At 40.8% G+C, this 21,598-nt stretch overlaps 1 protein-coding gene across 16 annotated transcripts in view; it reads left to right on the forward strand.

Annotated features, from left to right (window-relative positions):
* Nucleotides 1–21,598, forward strand: part of ZNF532 (zinc finger protein 532) — a 171,769-nt gene that overhangs the window by 127,351 nt on the left and 22,820 nt on the right. For 12 of the 16 annotated variants that reach the window (XM_073213151.1, XM_037016009.2, XM_037016033.2 and 9 more), the window contains 5 exons: nucleotides 429–610; nucleotides 4,947–5,123; nucleotides 7,319–7,384; nucleotides 11,026–11,188; nucleotides 14,881–15,162. The exons of 1 other annotated variant lie outside the window; for it this stretch is intronic. In XM_073213151.1, coding sequence (XP_073069252.1) covers nucleotides 429–610; nucleotides 4,947–5,123; nucleotides 7,319–7,384; nucleotides 11,026–11,188; nucleotides 14,881–15,162 — 870 coding nt within the window. The remainder of the gene's footprint in view (nucleotides 1–428; nucleotides 611–4,946; nucleotides 5,124–7,318; nucleotides 7,385–11,025; nucleotides 11,189–14,880; nucleotides 15,163–21,598) is intronic. 3 more of the 16 variants (XM_073213149.1, XM_073213152.1, XM_037016065.2) reach the window with 3 other exon arrangements.

Genomic DNA, 21,598 nt, shown 5'->3' on the forward strand with positions numbered 1-21,598 from the left:
AATTTTATTATTTTGGAGAAAGTTTTTTGTGAGTTGTGGGAACTGTGACTGCTGTCAAGATAGATGCCCAATGAACTTGTAATTACACATTAAAGCTGATTTGCTAACAGCCTGCAAGAATACCTCTTCATTACACTAAACAAATTGTAAGAGTAGCAAAATTGGAACTCTACCTAAGGCTAACATTCCCTTTGCCTCATTCTTTGGGATGTGCCTGACTACGTAGTACATGCTATTTTTCTTTTGCAGGGTAAGGAATTTTTCATTGGACATTTAACTTTCAAGTTTGCATTTCCTTGGGCTGAGAATCAATTATAGTGGTATTTGAAATAAGCAGTGCATAATTATTTTGAGGTGTAACCAAGCTTCTTTGCATATTAGAAATTACTTTGTAGGACCAACCCTGTTTCCCCCTTTGGTTTATTTAGAAGACTTGCACTATCTGCCAGATGCTGCTTCCTAACCAGTGCAGTTATGCATCCCACCAGAGAATCCATCAGCACAAATCTCCCTACACCTGCCCTGAATGCGGGGCCATCTGCAGATCGGTGCACTTCCAGACCCACGTCACCAAGAACTGTCTGCACTACACCCGGCGAGTTGGTTTTCGGTCAGTATCGTTCACTTACATGCAAGTACAGCTTGTTCACTTGTAATGGCACAGCATTTTGAGTCATCTGTGCACATAGTTGTGAGGCTCATACAGTGATACCTCGATTAACAGATCCTCTGGGAACCTGGTTCGTTTGTAGTAGAGTTGATGTGTTTGAATTCTTAATGTGGTATTGGCTTTCTGGTCCACACAACACTGAGGTCAATTGGAGCCCGTCCTTTAGGCAAAATTGTGTGTGTGGCAAGGTGTGGCTTTGATGGGCTGGCTGTTGAAGCATCTCCTTTCTGCAGGCATCTAAGCATACTTTTGTTGGCATACTCTGCATTTGAACCCCTTTAAAGAACACCACACATTTCTGTACCTCTCAGTACCTCTCCTCTTCTAATCCAAGCAGAAAGAGTGTGATGGCCCCTATCTTGTCACATTGAAGGATCCAATGTGTCCTTTTTTAACATCGCTCCTTCCAGAAAAGCCTTCCACCCCAAACAGCCTGCCTTCATTCCTTCTTCTCCATGACTGTAGTCAAGGTGTCTCCCTCATCTCTGCACATCTTAACTCTGACCCCTTTCCCTTCCCCCTAAGGGTCTCAGATGTGTCTTCTATAACATCTGGCAAATCTTATGTTGATTTAGCTAGTATAGAGTAATGACCCTTATCTTCCACTTTGTGACCTTCTGAAATGCATTCTGGTGTCTTTTCTATTTTGACCCCATAAAAGTCCACCAAGAAAACCTGTCATCCATACACAGTGTCTTTGTTAATAGAGGTATTACTGTATTATTTGTTTAAGTTTTTGGTTGCCTAGATCTAAATCTGCATCTAGATTTACCATTAGACTGTTAATGCACAGTGATTTTTTTTTTCCAGTTGTAATACAGGTATGATTTTTATAAAAACGTAGTCCACTTGGTATGACTTCACAGCTTTATTTCACTTACATTAAGGTCATAATATCACCGATTACTACGTGGCTGTGTTTGCTTGTTTCACATTTATATCTCATGCCTCCAAACCTTTGATGTACAAATGCTTGATGGATTGGGATCTACCCATAGGACATGTTTGGTTTGGAAATGAAGACACCAGAGTTTTTTGTACTAGTTCAGTCACTGACTGTGGTAATTCATGTACTCTCTCTGTGTCACAGTCCCCCTGTATATAGAATTGATGTGGTGCCTGCCTCCATCTCCACTCACTGGGATGTTGCAGAGTGAAACAGGATAAGCAAAATGCATGCTCTGGGTGCTTAGGAGGAAAGCCTACAGGTTCCACAAAATCTGTACATGGTGACACTCGTTCTTACTCCATATTTTGGGAACTACACCTGATCCTTGAACAACATGGGTTTGAACTGTGCTGGTCCACTTAAACATGGGTGTTTTTCAATAAATACATTGGACAAGTTTTTGGAGGTTTGCACAGTTTGGAAAAAAAACCTTCTTTTTTCTAGCTTACTTATTATAAGAACACAGTATATAATAAAGGTTATACAGTATGTGTTTATCAACTTTTTGTTGTTAGTAAGGCTTCTGGTCAACAGTCGGCTATTAGTGGTTAACTTTTTGGGAATTAAAAACCACATGCAGATTTTTCACTCCAGGGGTGAGGTTGGTGCTCCCAACTCCTAATTTGTTCAAGGTTCAACTGTATTATCACCTGGATTCTTTGTTTGATAATATAAAAACAGTTCTAGCATTTTCTTAGTGCTCTTTTTTTAATGGATGCCAAGTTTTCCTCAAATGTTTAGTTTGTTTTTCTAGTGTAATGAAAGCAAAATTAGGTTGGAATGAATAAAGGAAATAAGACTTCTGCAATTCTAGCGATTTCTGGTATCTTTCCTAAATTAAGACAGAAGTTGTGCGTATCAGGCTGAAGTAATCAGCTCTAGGGAAAGCCCACCCCTTGCTTTGTCCCTCCATTCAGAGAGTTGCCACTTTGAATTTTTACTAAAATTTCTGTGTTTGGTATAGATTTTTTCCTGGACTTGAGCCTTAGAAGAACTGTAAAAATGCAGTGTGTGTACATTCTGAAGTTTAGTTCATGTTTCCCTTTTTAAACGAGAGAAAAAAAATGGACCTTCATTTTTTTCCTGCTGTTTTCAAATAATGATCAGTCTGGTGTTTGCGCCTTAGCAGCCCTGTGGCCTTCCTTACGCTGTTTCCCCCATCTTTTCGACTCCACACATCATCATTTTCAGTTTATCTTTTTCTTTACCAGAGAGTTCTCTCTAACACGGCTCCATGTCTCACTTTGTCGCTTCCCGATTCCGTGGGCCTGTTCTTTCTCTTCGTGATCATGTTGCAGCTCCCAAATCGTGAGGGGGTCACTCCCAGCTCCTGGTTGATTTGGTGAAAATCTAGTATTTCTTGGAGTTTTGGTGTAGAAGATCCTACTTCTTGATACTTTGGATCTGCATCTAGAGAAGGGACTTACAGGATTGTATACTAGAAACACTAAAAAAAAGTGTTTAGAAATAAAAAACTTGATTGGTACCCAGAACACAAAGGACTTCAAGTATATTAAATATTTATTAATGGACTGGAGTTTTAGTAGCTAGAAGATACTGAGTGAACCCTTCACATTCTGTCTTCTGTTGGTCAGATATTTTACAACTTTCTCTTTTAAGTTCTGTTTAAATTGTCTACTTCCTTTTCTCACAGCCGGGAGGGTTTCTCTTGGCCTCCATGGTGCTTTGGACCAAACCTTGCCACCTTCTTCTTCAATTCCAGTCTAGATTCTTTAACTTACTCTTTATTTTCTTTAGGGTTAAGTCTTTTTGCAGTCCAGGCAACTTCAGAGAACTCACTCTTTGTTCCTTTTTGCCCTTCCGGGGTCTTTTGCCTTTGGAACAGTAACTACCTTTCCACCTTTCTACCCTTGATGGGAAAAATCTTTTGTGTATGATTCAAGGTGTAGAGGATTCTTTCATTCCCTTAGTAACGTACTTATTTTTGTTCTATCTAATCTTCCTCTTTCATAGGAATCACACGCTGCTAGGGTTGAGAAGGATTGAACTATGATCTTGTCCAGCTCTTCCCATTTTACAAATAGGCAGCCTATCCAAGACAGCACAAGTTCAAGTTAGCCCCAGGTAATTTCAGGAGGCTGGGGTGGCTGTATCACCTAGATAATAGTTCAAGTAGATAGGACAGAGGAGCTTTCCTTAATTATTCTACTGTTATTTAGTATTTGTAATGTATATGCCACTGAATATTATGCCTTAAATCGTAATATAATAAAATGCATTATGATTTTTATAAAATGCTTGCAAAGCTTCATTAACATGGTACACTTTATAATAGAACACATACAAGTCAGAACATGCCATTCCTGTGTGACTTGGGAAGCATCTGCCTGAATTTGGAAGGGAGGTTCCACGAATAGCAGTATCTTAGGTTAATGCAAAGTCATTGGATTGGGCACACCTCTGGGAAGCAGGCCCCGTGTGCTGTCTTCCTTCCGGAGCCCGCGCCCACGTTCACATCCGTGAACATGCCCGTGCAGGCGTGTTAAAGGTAAACCTGTAGACGCTTGAGAGTCCACAAAGTACCCATTCAGATAGTTCTCGGTGTGAACACAGGAGGAGAGCTAGGTCAGCAAATGGATGTGTTGTACATGCTGCCGAGAGTCTTTGCCTGAGAAAGATGAGGCTGGGGACAAATGGGTCTCAATTTTCAAGTTTGTTTCTATAGGACTAGAATTGAGGGAGGAATGACCAATCAAACTATTAGAAATTCAAGAAGTTAACTAGAGAACTAATTCATTTAGAGATGTCAATTTTTCAGAGGTTCATAATTCATGTCATTTCTTAAACAATTTTAAGTGTCCTAAACTTTATTTCCCATGAGACAGACAATCCAGGTGGCCCATAGCCTTCAGATACATTGGACGCATCAGTGTGTACCAGGGACCAGTGGCTGTGACTTTGAAGCTAGTGCTTATTTGTTCCTCTCTGCCCATCTGTTGATGGTATACAGGTTTAGATAGTGAAGTGTCTTCTACTGGAAGTGCAGTTTGGGAGCCTCAGGGTGACAGACTGTAGCATGTGGGTGTCTTCTCCAAAGCCAGGAGTCCTGGGGTCTTGCTGTGTTCCCCAGCCTTGATACAGCCCCCATGATCCTGTGGTCTCTGGATATTCATTCCTAGAAACTTTAAAGATGCTCAACAGATAGACCATTTGGGCTTTATTCTTCTTTGTCATCTAACAAAACAAAGCACACTTCCAAAAAGCCATTAGAAACCTTTTGAATATGTTCATTTTACCTGTTTCTACACAGTTAAGTGACACGTGTGTAATGGTCTCGTGCTAACGACTGTGTTTATTTTCTAACAGATGTGTACATTGCAATGTTGTGTACTCTGATGTGGCCGCACTGAAGTCTCACATCCAAGGTTCTCACTGTGAAGTCTTCTACAAGTGTCCCATTTGTCCCATGGCGTTTAAGTCTGCCCCAAGTACACATTCCCATGCCTACACACAACATCCTGGCATCAAGATAGGAGAACCAAAGTAAGTCATACTGCCTTTTGACTTTCACTCCACTACTTTATGAGTCATTTAGAGGAGGGAGTACTGTGGAATAAAATTTAATATGAAAAATTATGCCACTATACAGATGTTGATGCTCTGTGAACTGTAGCTTATAACTCATAAGCTATCTACACCTTTCAGTTCTTTCCAGGGGAAGTCTTTGTCCAAAAATGTCACTTATTATTTATGTTCTTATCATCAATTTTTACTACACACGTGAATATTTATGAATTTTGTTCTTTTTCCTAAGGTGATTTTAATAAGTAAGTTCTAGGAAAACTAAAATACTGTCATCTTTCGATTTTTCCATGGCTTCTTATAGGATACACTTTTCACGGTAGCATTTATAACATGAAGTCAATTTAAGACCCTGTTTACTGAGTTTAACTTCACAGCCAGTATAAGTCCTTGATTACTAAAAGTAAATTTCACTTTTGCCTTAATCTTCTCTTAACTTTGTGAGGTCTTGCTTTATGGAGTCTTTAATAATGAAGTGATAACGTCAGCAGACAGCTCCTAACAAGACAGGTGGCTTAGCAAAGAGGAGGGAGTGCGGGCCCTGGAGTCAGAATCCTACCACCCACCCACCAGCTGTATGACCTTGGACCATCACTCGCTGTCTCAGCCTCCGTTTTCTTCCCCTTTAAAGTGAGGGTGATGCTTATGTCCAGCGTGTGTGTGAGGCTAAAAGGAGAAGACATGTTTAAATCGTGTAGCACATGGTCCCTATGTCTGGAGCGTGGAGGGGCTCAGTGGCCATAGTTCCTTTCCACGTGTTCTCCTCCACGTGTTCCCAGCACTGGATTGGACAGTAGTGCTTATGTTCTTCTACGCCTGCATTCCTATGGCAGGGTGGAGCTCGATCACCATGTGAGACTCGATTTGCTGCTCAAATCTGTTGGTGTGTCTTTGTCCATAGCTCCATGATCAAGGACATATAGGGGGAAGGTGTGCAGATAGGCCATGTTATATATGTCTGGCTTCTATTGCAGCATTTAATTTGGGGAAATGTTATTGACTGAACACTAAAGAAGTGACTCTTTTTGCTGAATAAAATGGAATTTTGTTCTAATAGGAACTCTACTCCAATCTTTGTAGTTCCTCAAAGTAAAACAAATTACAAATGAGGTGATTCATATCTTGACTCTGAAGATGGGCATTAGTGAATTGAAGGCAGTCTTCAGGATTCATGATAGTAAGGCTTTTGGACACTAAAGCTGGACGCATTTCCCCCATAGTGAATATAGTTTTTAATTTCATTCTTTACTCAAATAGATAAAACTTTACTTACTGAGATCTGAAACAATAGTTATTATCTGGGAATAGAGGGCAGCAGCCACCGCAACTGATTAAAATAAGTGAAAACAGTATTCTTCAAAATTTTAGTAATGTAGGAAAAAATTATTCCAATATTCTCTAAAAATTCTTTTTACTGCAAGCACCAAGCCTAATTGGTTCTTTAAAAAGTGTTAAGCCTAGAGACAGACATCAACTACTGTGTTTTAAACTATAAGACAAAAAAATTTACGAGTAAAGTGCAACAAAACTCCCAAACCCCAGTGAACTCTTAAGTTAAGACCACTAAGTCAGGATGAGGAGAGGAGCTTGGCTAAATCGCGTCCTCGCCTGCAGCCTGGCTGCGGTGGCAGGTGCCGCTCAGGCAGTTGTTCGTCACCCCCACACTACAGCCTGCCTGAGATCAGTCTCCCCCACACCTTTCCCTGTACAGCCCTCTGTGAAACCTTCCTTCCTGTGCCACGCCGCATGGCCAGCTGGCTTACATTTGACGCAGAAGCTTCCTTCTGATATTAAATCCATCTCCACTCTATGTTAAAGCCCAAAATAAGTTGTCCTCCACCCCTGTTTCAGTAGAACCTCAGGCATTGAACTCTCTGGTATTTGGTTGAACTCTAGCAGTATTTGGTTAACGGGCAGTTATGCAAATGACTCAAAATTTTGCAAATGAATTAATTTTTAAAGATCAATATGTAAATAATCCCCCTCATCATTTTCTTTAGAGACTAATATGTACATCTGAAAATGTACCCACGAAGTCCTGCCACCCCAGCACCTCAAATGGAAGAGCATAATGCAAAATTTTTATTTAATAGACATTTATGTAATGTTTATTATGTGCCAGGCACTGTTCTAGTACTTTGTTTCTTGTTTTCCAGTGTATGGTCAGGCATGTTTCCCTGCTGTCTACAAGGAAACTTTGAACACCCTTTAATCTTTTCTGGGTAATTCGAGATCATTTTGAATGTTCATTACTGGATTTCATGGTGATACAGTTTTGTGTCTATTTTCATATTTTCCTTAACATCTGATTAACAGCAGGGGTTTTTGTTTTGCTTTGTTTTCGCTTTTTCTTGCTGTTTTGTGCTTTCCTTTTATTTGCGACTTCTAAATGTATGTAAGTGGAGAAACGAGAATCCCAAAGTTAAGAATTGTATAAGAGACTGAGAGCTTTTGAACAAGTTCCTAAGAAAGAAAATGTGCAGGAATACGGTAGAGGACTTTGGAGTCAGACGAAGGTGGATTTGAGCCATTGCCCTGGGATTCATGCAGCATTAAGCAGATTCCCGAACCTCTGTGAGTCTCCTGTTGCATGTGGGAAGTGGCAGGGAGGTGCCTTCGCCCGGTGGAGGTGCGGGCATTGTGTGATGCTCAGGACAGTGCTTTGCGCCTGGTCGGTTCCAGTCCGTGGCCATGGAGGAGGTTTGCGGCAGTGATTTCAGAACTTAGACCCTTTTCTTTAGTTTTACGTGCATTTCAAGTGTAGCGCTGTGTTCTGGAGAGTTTTGTTTATTGTAAGTTGAGCCTGAGTGTGGGTATTTGGTTTTAACTTTCTATTTCTTCTTTTCTGCTCTCCTCCACCCCCTTCTCTCCAGTGTCTGTCCCCTCCCCACCCTTAGCCTAGTCACCCTGCCAGGCACTCAGTCTGGCCTCTGATACGATCAGGCTCTTAGGTTTGGCTCTCAAAGCCCGTCACAGCTCTGCCACGCCGCCACCCTGCCGTTCCCGCGCTCTGGGCCTCCGGCCTCACTGGGTCCCTCAGTGCCGCTCGCCATGCTCTGCCCGTTCAGACTCTGCCTGAGTCTACGTGGCACTCACTGCCTTGAATGCCTTGCCGCCCCACTGCCTGGCAGGCTCTCTCTGGTTTTTTTCCATTGTGATTGGAGAGTTTGTTCCATCTTCGTGTTCTAACCCTGTGTCTGTGAGGTTCATGATCCCTTTATTTGGGCTTATTTCTAAACATTAGCACCGTTTTTAAGTTTCCTAGTTTGTGTTCTACAGAAAAGTTGGAAGGACCCTCTAAAAGACTCTTGCATCCCCTTCGTCCGGATTCCTCAGTTGTTAGCAGTCACAGGCACTCCATCATTTCATTCTGCCTGTGTGTGTGTCTCTCTCTCTCACATGTAGGAATAATATTTAGGGCGTCATGACGTTAGTGAGTGTGTTCGCTTCTCCTCCCCAAAAGGGAGCTTTGGTTGCCTTCCCTTCCAACTCACAGATCTCATTAAAATCTCTTCAGTATATGAGGCAGTGTCTTTTTTTTTTCCTTCCTTTCTAGTTCAAAATCCTATCCAGGAGCTTGTGTTGCCTTTAAGTTGCCCTGTCTCATGCATGTCCTTCCATCTGGAGCAGGTGTTCAGTCTTTCCCCCTCTCACGTCCTTGGCCATCCAAAAGAGGGCACAGGCCTTTCGGGAATCCTCTCATAGGGGACAGTGGGGACCTGCACTGTCTACCTGTCCCTGCAGCGATGATAGTGACTTCCATCACCGGGTCAAGTTGGTGTCTGCCAGATTTTTCTACCACAAAGTCATCATGTCCTCCTTTATACTTGTGAGCACTTTGTGGGGTGGTATTCTGATATCGTACCAACAAATTGTTCTTAAGAAAAATGCCTAAGTAAATAGATTATCTTCTATTTTATACTTCCTTTGCTAGTCAACAGAAGGCAGGAAATCAAATATAACCCCTCCCCAAAGGAATGTATCATGAATAAAATGAGCCATGCCATTTTTCATAAAGTATTTTTTTCTGGAAGTGTAAGAATAGAATCTTAAGCCATTTCTTAGCTTGGCTAGTAAATCTTGGTTCTGTTTTTGAGTCTCTTTTTTCTCTTATCACTGTATGCTGATTACAGAAAAATCAGGAGACGTAGACAAGCAGAACGCTAGAAGGAATTCATGAGCTACCACCCAGCACTGAGGACGGCAGCTCTGTGCCTTCTCTTTCTTCTCCACGCCCTTAAAAAATGTGATCAGGTCGTACATACTGTCTTGTTACCTGTTGTTTTAATCTTCATGAAAATATTTCCATGTCACCAGCATATGTCTGCAGCATGATTAACACAAATTTTTATATAGTTCTTAATTAACTACTTAACATTACTTGACATTTGAGCTGTTTCCAACTCTGTGCATTTCCAGCACTGAGGAAAGGAACACCCTGTCACACCTGGTAAAATTAATGAGGATGCATCCTGAGAGTACCTCCCCTGAGCTGTATGGTGAAGTCCTGTAAAGCCTTGTCTGACCTTAAAAAATGTCCATCCTCCCTGGTCAAGGGTGCCTGTGCTCTGTGCTGAAGTAACTGAAACACCTTATAAAAACACGTCATTCACTCCAGTGAAATTTATACATGTCACGTGGAAAAAGAAAAACAGTCAAATCTGTATTTTTTTGACGAAGAACTACCAAGTGAGAAGTGCTTTATTAAAAAGACCCTGAGGGGAAAGACACATGGTTTCAAGAGGCGTTCCTTTCTTAGCGTTGCTGTGGGGATCACAAATGGAACCTCAAGTTTCTTTTTTCATCTCTGACTTCTATCTTCAGTCACTGTTTCTTTGCCACTTTCCTTAGCTGCTCCCTAGATTCTTGGTGTCTGTTCTTGCAGTTTTTCAAAGGAGACATAGGTGTCCTTAGGGCCTCTCCTAAGGATCAGGATGACCTGGACTGGCTGTTGAAGAAAGGGGGCCTACTGTGGGCAGATGTGTTCCCAAGTGACCCATCTACCCTACTGAGGGCAGAGGTCGGCAGCAGGGGGGTCTAGCCCTCCCACTGCTGTAGGTGACTCTTGCCTGAGCTTCTGCAGAAGGTGTTGATGGATAGAAGAGATTCTGTTGAGAAGGTTCAGATCTGCTGGGTGACTTAATGAGACTGCTGGGTGGTAACATAGTAGGTACGAAAATGGCATGTGGTGGACAGTGAATATTTTAAACTACTTAACACACAGTAGACATTCGTGTGTTGAGGTAACAGTGGTGTGGATTTTCTTTCTGTTTCTTGATTTGGGGGTATAAGTGTTTCCCAGTGTAGGACTTTCTGTGTTAAGAACAGATACAGAAATGTTGACATTGAGGTGTGAAATTGCTACTGACTTTAAAAGAACACTTGGAATGCGTGACAGCTTGTGTAGGCAGTGGAGTTGAGGAGGCCAGCTTAGTTCATGAATCCAGTTCTTTTTCAAGTTAAGGTGCCCTCACTGAGCTGTGTCCCTTGTCTGATCTTGAAAAATACCTAAGAAAAAAAAAATTGAGGGTGCTTTTGCTCTGTGTTAAAGTAATGAGCGAAGATCGTGTAAAAATGTGTTTCAGTTGTAGATCTGTGAAGAGCAAATGGTGGTTAAATCAGACTCCTAAGCTGATGTGGCTGAACGCATCTTCACCCAAAATGTTACGATTGATCCGCGCTTGCCTGACGCCAGTTGCCTTCAAAAGTTCGTTTCAAAGTGAAACTTTTGTTCTTTTTACCGTGTTTATGTGTTCTCACTGCTTCTGCCTCCTGAATTCTTGAGATGAGATGTAAAGTAGCAGTTCCTTTGACTTGAGAGACGAGGGCTGACTGACATTTCCATGCACTTCTTCTATTTTAGAATAATATATAAGTGTTCCATGTGCGACACTGTATTTACCCTGCAAACTCTGCTGTATCGCCACTTTGACCAACACATCGAAAACCAGAAGGTGTCTGTTTTCAAGTGTCCAGACTGTTCTCTTTTATATGCACAGAAGCAACTCATGATGGACCATATCAAGGTGTGTGCACATCTCTTCGTGTCCTTTAAATGAATTGCAGATCCACTCATTGGTCATAAAGTGAAGGCTGAGCTGCTGCTGCTGATAAACCTTGCATGCTTTCGAGGGAAGGGATGGATAAAGCTGCTTTTGGTAACAAGCCATTTTTGCAGGCTGTCATCATATGTTCACTTGACTGAGGAATGCTTTCTCTTCCCTCATTCGGCTCTGCATACCATGAAAGATCGATGCAAAGCAACAAATGCATGCTTGCTTTCATAATGAGGTGGTAGGGTTCTTTTTTCCTACATGTGAAAATGATGCCTGTGAAGTTTACTTTTTTGAGACCTTGATGCTAAATAGGATTTAGAATAGATAAGGACTCTGCTGCTGATGAATTATGTCCATTCATGTAAATATTGATATATTTAGAGAAGGTTTTCTCTTAAAATTATTTAAGCAGTTAAGTTGGCTTTATAAATTGATGCCCCTGGATCTTTTAGTCTTTTTTTTTTTTTTTTTTCCCCCTACCAAGGTTCCATGTAAATTGACAGTGGAATGTCAAGGATACAGCACAGTGTCTGGTTCCTGGTGGGTGTTCAGTTAATGAAATGAATAGCTGTCCAGTTTGGATGACCCACTCTCCAAACCCAGAAAAGGGCACCTAAATCTCTTCACAGCCTTTTAAGCTCACTAAGGACAGAGCTTAGTTCTCCCCTTTTAACTCTCCACTGTGATAGGTTATGCAGTTTTATTCCTGTGTGATTAGGAGAGAATATCCATCAGCTCTCAGGGATTAAAGTGACTTAACTTTTTAGAAAGAGAAATAGCAGACCCAATATTACCAGGAACTTAGTCTCTTTTTTTTCTTAGTTTTTTACTTTTTCAATATGTTACACAAAAAAGTCAGTTTAAGGAAAGAATTAGGTCTCTAACTTAGTCTAGTCTCATCTTGGTTAAATGAATGGACTGTTAATCCTGGCCATTGCTGGTGTTGAGTGTATGTGTGCTCACATAGCATAACACCTATTGCAAAGGGCTGAATATCTTGGGGAATCTGCTCATTAATGGTAAATGCAGTGGCGGTGTGGCTGTTACTATATTGAATCAAGTGCATAGGAGAAATGTTTCATCATTCTCATGTTCAGTACCATAAAATCCTCTTAAGATATATGAAGGGTTTTCAGTAAAAGTACAAAATCATCTTGACACCAAATATTTATTTAATGAGTGATCAGGAAGGACTAAAAACTGCTCATAAAAATGTAGGAACATTGGAATTAGACCCAGATGTTTTAACCTACTGTACTGTGGGGGGAAAGAAAAGTAAGGAAAGTTGCTTCTTAAGAGGCCTTTCAGGTATTTGCTTTCTGGAACTCATCTTCACATCTGGAAGTGGGTCCTCGACTTTGTGGTTAGGGTCTTTCTTGTGTAAATAGTGAACTTGGAGGAATACAAGGTTGTAAGAAATAGACACTGAAGAGGAATGGTAAAATCCTGGAGCCGCAAGGAGGAAAGACTTGTTTTTATTTATCTGAAGATTTACAAGACTACATGATATGAAAACAGTGGGAATACTCGCTCAGGGTCTCATTTCTAGTATGTTCTATACATTTTAAGTATTACCCTGCTCTTTAGTGTTTGGCAATGGGTATAAGAATAAAAATGAACTTTTAGGGACACCTTGTTTTTATTTTTATTTTTAAGATAATGTATCTAGCTCTTGTGAATTTATTTACATTACCTAATGCTTGTGCTGTTCAGTTTTTCATGAGGAAGGAATTAAGAGAAGATAGAACAGGAACAGCGTATCTGCACAAACTCATGTAAAGGTAGATCTTTATGTGCCTGATTTAATTCCATTCATTTCTTTGTTCTACCAAAATACAGATTTATTCGCTGTGTAGGACCCCTGTACTCCATCCACATTGGCATTTACATTTAAAGTAAAATTTCAAGTTACAGCAATTCAAGCTATTTATTTTTACAGAACCTAAGGAAAAGTTGATTTTGAAAGAATTAAGTCATATTTCTTTTATTTAAGAAATACATTTGTTTTTAATCTAGTTTTTACTTACATTGTGAAACAAAAATGAGTTAATTAGAAATTCTCATTTTAGTGCACATGCTTCTTTTTGTCACAGCAGAATTTTCTTTTGTAATTTCTATAGCACTGTAAGGTTATCTTACAGAAGAAGTCTTTAATACTTTAACCATCTGTTAGGTTTTTAGTTTGTAAAAATCTGTTTGCCTAGAAACTTAGAAGTTTATTAGATTTTGGGCTTTGTTTTCTTTGGGTTTTAAATGGCTAAACGTGAAAACTTGGCTTCTGTTCTGAAAAAGGCCTTTTAAACACAAAGCCTCTGCCCTGCGTGGTGGAAAAGAAGCCACTGCAGCTTTTGGCTGTCAAGAGCTCACATCCTGCCCCAGATTTTCTCTTTGCAAAGGAACATGAGACGTTCTGCTCAGGCCTTTTCACAGACCAGCTCGGGGATCGTCTTGGTAGACCTGTAACCTCTGCTCATGGGAAAATTACAGAACCTGCCTTTTTTCCTTCTGGGGAAAAGTTGGCTAATTCTTGGTACTGTTGAGAGCAGACCTCACCTTGAGAAAAGTGAGAGTTTGCTGGAGCACAGCTTACTAATTCCAGCACTCAAGAAAGAACGTGGAGCTGGGGTCGATAAGGTGTTGGTCTCTGTGACCTGGGAGACCTGAACGTGCCAGCACATCAGGAATCGTGTGTCATGGTGATCTTCTGTAGGTTCAAGAGCACAGGCTAGCACGAGCCTGAGTCCAGATAAGAAGGTCCAGTTCAAAGATAAATTGTGCACCGAGGCACAGACTTGTGTGCCTCCTTTTTTTGTCTACTTTTGTTCTCTGTGCTTCTTGAACACAAACAAAACACAAAGTGAGCTAATCTTTAGAATCAGATGATAAACTGCACTAATTAGTAGGTAAATTTTGGAATTTGTGTATTTATATTGAAGCTAGTTGTTGTGGCAGTTATGTTCATGAAAATAAATAGCTGAGCAATTTAAAAAGGCCTTTTGAGTGTCCACTGTGTATAGTTCACAAGTCTGGGTGTTACCAGTAAGAAGGGCTGGATTGGGATAGAGCGTGGGGGGGGTGTGTGTTAAAAATACCAAAAAAGAAAACCTAACCAAACCCAAATTCTTGCAAGTGTTCGAAGAATGGGAAAGGCATGAAAGGGAGGGAGAAAGGTTTGCCATTGATCTCTTGCTCTTCGGGATTTGTTGAAGTTGGTCAGCTAAGGGTCTAAGGGTCTTGACCACCTACCGGTGTATTAGCCTATTTAAATGTTTCTGGGTAGAAAGTAAAATGTTCTTCCCCAGAAATATGGGCTATTGTAGAAAGGGCTCACTCTGGCACACTGTGGGAGGACAGAGGGCTAGGAATGATTTGGACTCACTACAGAAGTCTTTCTTTAAGAATCTTAAAATGGGCACAAGCAAATAAGCTTTTAAAAATTATTTGGAACTAGAAATGCACAACCTATAGCAACTAGAAGGTTAATTCTCCTTTCTCTCTTTTTAAGTGTAATTTTGCTTAGGTTTTTTTTCTTCACATATTAAGTACCTCTGAATGAATATAAGATCGTATTGAAATGTCTATAGCATATTAAGATAGTCCACATGTGTTTTCTTTTAGTGGTGTGATTTATGATAGGTATTTCTTTTCTTTTTGTAACATAGTCTATGCATGGAACATTGAAAAGTATTGAAGGGCCTCCAAACTTGGGTATAAACTTGCCTTTGAGCATTAAGCCTGCAACTCAAAATTCAGCAAATCAAAACAAAGAGGACACCAGATCCATGAATGGGAAAGAGAAATTGGAAAAGAAATCTCCATCACCTGTGAAAAAGTCAGTGGAACCCAAGAAGGTGGCCAGTCCTGGGTGGACGTGTTGGGAGTGTGACCGCTTGTTCACACAAAGAGATGTTTACATTTCCCACGTGAGGAAGGAGCACGGGAAGGTAAGCGTGCAAGCCACCCGTTAGCCTGCGGAGGAGCCCTGGGCTGACAGACCTCCACGATGTGGCTCTGCCAGTAATAATTAGTAGGGTGATCTTGAAAGTCACTCAGTGTCTCTGAGCCTCAGTTTCTTTTTCTGTAAAATAGGAAGGACTGTCATATCTTGTCTGTGATTTTGTTAAGAATTGCCTTCACCGGTGCTTCCCATGGCTGGCAGTGACTTATCCACATTCATGTTTATAGCTGAGAAAACTTGAGAACGGTCGGTCAGAGTTAATAATGTTTGAATTTACCCTTTAGCTGTGTGATAAGGAAGAAAGGAGGAGAGAAAGAAAATGGATGTTTTGAAAACTGTTAGTAACATTTGTATGACTTACCTGGTTCTTGAGGTTGGCAGTGGGAAGAGGGACCTCATCCTTAAACAGTATCCAGGAGCAACTCTGTAACTCAAACTCAGTGAGAAATCTGAGTTGCAATATGTGTATTCTTTCTCTTTTTAAAATAACAACTACACATCTCCACCTGATAGGGATTTTTCGAAAATGCCCATTATTAGACCTAATCAAACAAGCACGATTATTTTTTAATATTATTCTTGTTGTCTCAAAGTCCGTTTGTTCCTGTTAGGATCCAGAAAAATTCTGTATTGCATTTGGTTCTTGTATAACTTAAATCTTTCTTATGTCTACAGCAGCCTGTCCCTCTGTTTTATTATTTTTTTTAATGCGCTCTTGATTTGTTGGAAAACTGGGTTATACATCCTGTAGATTGTCCTCTGCATTTCTGGAGTTGGGTAATAGCTTCCTTTTGACATTGTTTAATTTGATTTTCTTTATCCCATAATTCCTATAAATTTGATTAGATTTAGGTTGAATTTTGTAGATACCAATACGACAAAGGTGTTGTGTTCTTTTTGTATCACATCTCAAGACACCTAATATCAGCCTGTTCCACTTTTATTGATACTAAGATCAATTTGTGTGTTCAGATAGATACATGATACTTGTAATTTTACTGTTTTAACTTAAGCATGCACATTGGCTTAAGTTAAAAATAAAAACCAAATAGTTTTTAACTATATAGTTTAACCAAATAGTTAAAAACAAAACCAAATAGTTAAACTGGAAACCTGTATAAAAAGTGCATAGGTATTGGTTTGTAATGAGTATATACTAGATCCTTGAAAAGTTTGTTAAATTAAGTATATCAAGCATTACTTTGTAGCCTCTTTTGCAGGGTTTGTTTGAGCTATTCATGAAACTAACATGTTTTACCTTGTTGCCATTCCAAACGCTGTACACCTGCCATTGAATATTGATGACAATGATTACAGATTGCAAAATATGTTTGTGGTTTAACTACACTTAATTCCGTGTCTCTTCATTTAGAAATTTGTTGCTTATGGAATATATCTATTTTGTAGCACATTGCTTACTTAATCTTCTCAACTTCAGGCTCCCTTAATGGGCAATAGCATCTTACAGTATTTCTTGTAAATACTGGGTGATTAAGGGGCAATACTTGATAACCCTGCTGTGTAAATACACTACCAGTAGTCATGCAGTGCTTCTTGAAAAAGTCTTCTGTTTTTGGTACCCAAGCTAAATTTCACAAATGTCAAAACAGGAGCAGACCTTAATAATTATCTATTAGCCCAGTCCTTTCATTTCTTATACATTTGAGATTTCTGTAACCATCTTGGAATATTTCAGAATTCTTTTGTATTTTTTTTTTCCCTTAATGATTTTTATCTTGCACATCTGACAGTTACTGTATCTAGTATGTAAGATGAAGAAATGGCTCAGAGAGATTTGGTGGGATGAAATTTAACACTTAAACTGTTTGCTCTGGACTGTAGCGCAGAGCTGGCGCTGAGCTGGACGTGTGCAGGCACTCTGTGTACGCACATGTTCTTGTATTAGACGCAGCCATTCATCACGGCGGGGAAACGTTTGGCTTAGTAGGATTTTAGGATTAGCTTTGAAGAAGTTAAGACTGCCTTTTGGAATGAGGCGCATCAGATTAGATTACAGTTTAAATACTGTTCACTCGGCCTCCTGAAAGGACTAGAGGGGGGTGGGTAGAGGGCAGGAAAGAAATGTCTTTTTTCATAAACTGGTGAAATGAAAAAAAGTGGCGAACGAGAGTCAGGGAGTCAGAAACTAGCAGGGGATTCCGCCGCACCCTCAGACTGGGCCCTCCCTTCCAGGCACCCCCGAAGAGACGCTGTACCTCTTCCCATTCTTTTCTGATTCTCTCCTGTCAGAATGCTCTGATCACCTCTCCTCCATTTAAACCCCAAACGTCCGATCTCCTACTGCGGTTTTTCACCCTCTTTTCAGACCACTAAGCAGGCACCTGGCCAGCTGCTCATCTCATTCCCTCCCCACCCGACCGCCTTTGGGTCCCAGCTTCACCTCGGCACCAAACCCGCTTCACTCGTGACCTCCTCATTGTTGAGGCAGTTGGACAGTTTTTTGTCTTCACCTAGATTGACCCCACTGCAATATTTCACATGACTGGCAGTTCTTCCTAAAAGCATTTGAACACTACAGTCTTCACTGGCTTTTCTCACGGTTGCCAGAACAACCATCAGGTTTCTGTCCTGGAGCATTTAATGCTCCCTCTGGGAAATTTCAGTTACTCGTAGTTTCACTTCTCATATATATATGCAGATAATTTCCAAGTCTCTGTCTTCCAGCTGTGGTTTCTTGCCTGCATTCCAGTCCCTGAAATCCTACCACTTATCAAGTGTTTCAGCTTCTTAAGATAATTCACAGAAGCTTTAAGCCTGTCCAACAAGGAATCTAAACCTCCTCATTCCCCGCGCCCCCAGCTTCTGCAGCTAACAGCTTGGTGTCCAGCCTGACTTGGTGATTCTTCCTTCCACCCAGTGCCCCCCTTCGTCCATCCATCTATAATGCACCCCTTTATTTTTTGTTCAGAAACTGTCAGCTCTTGCCTGAATTATTCTCCCCTTAGCCATTTTTCTAAAGCGCAGCTGCCATTGTGCAGTGTTACGTCTCCATTGCCCTCAAAGTAGTCCAGCCTTCACGACGTAGCCTTTCTCTCTGGCAGCCCTTCTCTAGCCGTCTCTCATGCGGTGCGTGTCACGCAAACTCAGCTACCTTAAGTGCTTTAAACACTGTTTGCTCATTCGCCTCTGGGGCTTTCCAGGTGCCGTTAGTTTGAAAGAGGACACCTGTCTGTGGCTGACATCTTAGTCCTTTGGGTCTCAACTGAGACATCACCTCATCTGGAGAGCCTTTCTGGGTCCCTTCAGACTGAGCCTGGGCATCTTCCTGCACGTTCCCATGGCAGCATGGGCTTCCTTACTGTGACACAGCCCTCTGTGGAGGGTGCCTCTTATCTCTTTTCTCCCATTAGACATTCTATGCTTTCTGTCTCTCTGTAATTCTCATCCATTAAGTCTCTGGGGGCTTCTATCCTGAGCTTATAGTAAGCCAATAAATATTTCTTCAAGTAATGGATAGAGAATGTGTGCTGATTTGGAAGGCTTCTAACCCCTTAGACTTAGTTTCCTCTTCCTTAAAATGGGAGTAATGCTTGCGTCAGTGACCTCACAGTGTCTTGTGTTGTAAGTGCCCAGAGGGAACTGCATGTGAGGTGGTAAGCAGCCTCCCAGTCCTTTGGATTTAATATGAGAGATAAACATGAAATGGCGGTACACATATAAGGAATTCGAAAATTGCATTTGGCTAAATGTCTCTCAGGAGAGCATAACTATTGACTTTCACCAGGTTTGGAGTTAGCACTACATATTATGACAGTATGTAAGTTGTTATGAGCCAGTGCGCTGTGAAGGTAAATTTGGTTTCAGTACTATAACCACACCTTAAAAATATATTTGCATATAATAATTTTGGGAGTACATTGAGAGTATTCCCAGAAAACATTAGGAGTAAACCAACTGAGTTTATATGAAGACAATTCACTGCTGTTCCTTTCTAATGGCCTGTTTTGGCTTCAACAAGTGCTTCTGACCCTTCTCCTCAGTTCCCATCCAAAAAAATCTTGACTGAAATAACTATTTTGTATAGAATTCCATGTTAGACAGAGATATTCAGTAGCTTTGTCTTCAGGAGTCAAAAACATAGTTCAGCTCTGCTAGTTACTCAGTAGCTAGCTTCTCTGCCTCTACAATACTTATGTACTTTCCTATTAATATAAATACAGTATCTACTTCCAGTGGTTTATAATTTTTTTTTCAGTAATTTGTTATCTGATTATTAATGGGAAATAGTTCAAATTTTTTTTTATTTTACTAATCTATGCACATTTGTTAAAGGTATAATCATTTAAAAAACTTAGAATTTTGCTGAATCATTTAGCCTTTTAAAAAAGAAAAATAGCTAAAGTAGCCTCATTTAAAAAAGTGATTATGAGAAATTCCATGCAGAGAGACCAGTAAAAATGTGGTCACTTTCTAAAGTTTGTGCTACTGTTTTGTTACAGGTTTCAGCTATGCTTTCAAATCAGACTTTCTGAGGATAAGTTTGTGTGTCTTACTGTTCTGTTTTCACTGTCTCACAGTGTTGTGTCTTCCCCTCAGCTCATGACTTGCCCGTATAGAAAGGGACATTGTCATCGTGAATACACATAAGTTGAATTCTCGATCTGGGTATTAAGTAGTTTTCTGGCTACAGAAATCTTTTCCACCTTCCCCATCTCCACATTCTCAACCATAAAACCAGGAAGTTGAGCTTGTCAGTGTCATTAACCTGACGGTCCTTTCCAAACTATGAGATAGATAGATGTAGAAACAGATAGATGTAGAAATACACAGAATTTCATATGCAATTTAGGGGGTCATGTTCCTCCTGACTCTTGGTTGTTCTGGGCATCTTCTAGGAACCTCAAATTAGGGTCCCCTCAACAAGAGAATAGCTTGAGGTTCTTACCAATGAAACTTTCTGCACAGTTTTATAACCTGATCCTAAATAAACAAGTAAAAGTTGTTTACACTTGTTCAAGTCTTGGAGAAGCATAAGATGAACTGTGGTAATTCTTTGTAGTCATTTCTCTTTTGCTGCCTGGTACCTCCTGCACATCAAGAGGTTATTACTGATGCCATCAGAATGAGCCTTGCCAGATCTTTTGAGGTTCTTTAGGGTGTAGATGTGATCTGGTTCTGTGTCTAGAAATTGGGAGGAGCCTGGGGTTTGGAGCTTGACCCACAGATGAGGGTTTGAATTTTGGCGCCACTACCTGCTAGCAGTGTGGCTTGGTGGAGATAACCTTTCAGCTTCACTTTACACATGAAGAGAAAGAATCATGTTCACTGCATAAGGCTCATAGGATTAAATACAGGGTTTATATCAATACAGAGCAACATTTTGTTGCTATTTCCCCTGTGTATGCTAAATTAAAAAAAAATTTTGCTTGAAGGAAATTGAGCAAAATAAAAGGTTCTTGTTAAACAGACATTATAAGTTACAACATATAAATGTGTTTAAACATTTTTCATTTTGAAGTGATTTGCGATTTGTAGAAAAGGTGCAGATAGTGTGGGGTTCTGTATACCCTTCCTCGGGCTTTATGATATTAACATCTTACACAGCCGTGGACAGGGGGCAGAACTGACATTAACAGAGAGGTTCCCTTCGGTTCACCAGCCGTCTCTTGACATCCCTTTTCTAGTCTAAGGCCTGGTCCAGGATCCCACTTTGCATTCAATGTCATGTCTCTTTCATTTCCTCCCATCTGCAGCAGTTTCCTAGCCTTTATCTTTGATGGTGTTGCCCCTTCTGAAGGTGGTTGGTTACTTGGAAGGGTGCCCTGCTGTTTGGATTTGTCTGATGTTTCCTCCTGGTTAGACTCAGTTATTCACTGTTGGCGGGGGCGTCAGAGCAGTGATACTGTGCCCCACAAACACGTGTCCCAGGCCAGTTTCAGCTGCATCCTGGGGACAACACCCGCCATCAGTATTTTTTAAGCTCCCAGGTGATTCTGGTGTGTAGTCAGGGTTGAGAATGCTGGTTCTGAACAAGGATCTGCGGTGGCCCTGGCCCTCTGACTCCTGAAGTGCACACCTTGATCAGGCTGTGTGCAGGGAAGGCCGACCTCAAGTGCATGGGTTTACGAGACTTCATCTAATGATTGGAGGGGGTGAGTACAGGCGACACAACTCGTGGCCAGGTAGTACTAGTGAGCAGAGTAAATTAATGTAACTTAATGACTAATTATAAACTCTTTTAGGATGTTTTCATGTGTCTGTTCCCAGTGAGTTTGTAAAGTCCTTAAGATGAGTCCACAGGTCTTACCTCCTGGTTTTTCCGTACTGGGTACAGGCATTTGGAAAACTTACTAGGAGTTAGTCTTTTCTGTTTTGAAATGCACTTTATGCATCTCTGAGATGGAGGTGTAGCAGGAGAATGAAAGTGGGGGAACGAAATGATGAGAGTGCTGGGTGATTAG

Source organism: Manis javanica, chromosome 9 (assembly GCF_040802235.1).
Source record: "Manis javanica isolate MJ-LG chromosome 9, MJ_LKY, whole genome shotgun sequence".
NCBI lineage: Eukaryota > Metazoa > Chordata > Mammalia > Pholidota > Manidae > Manis > Manis javanica.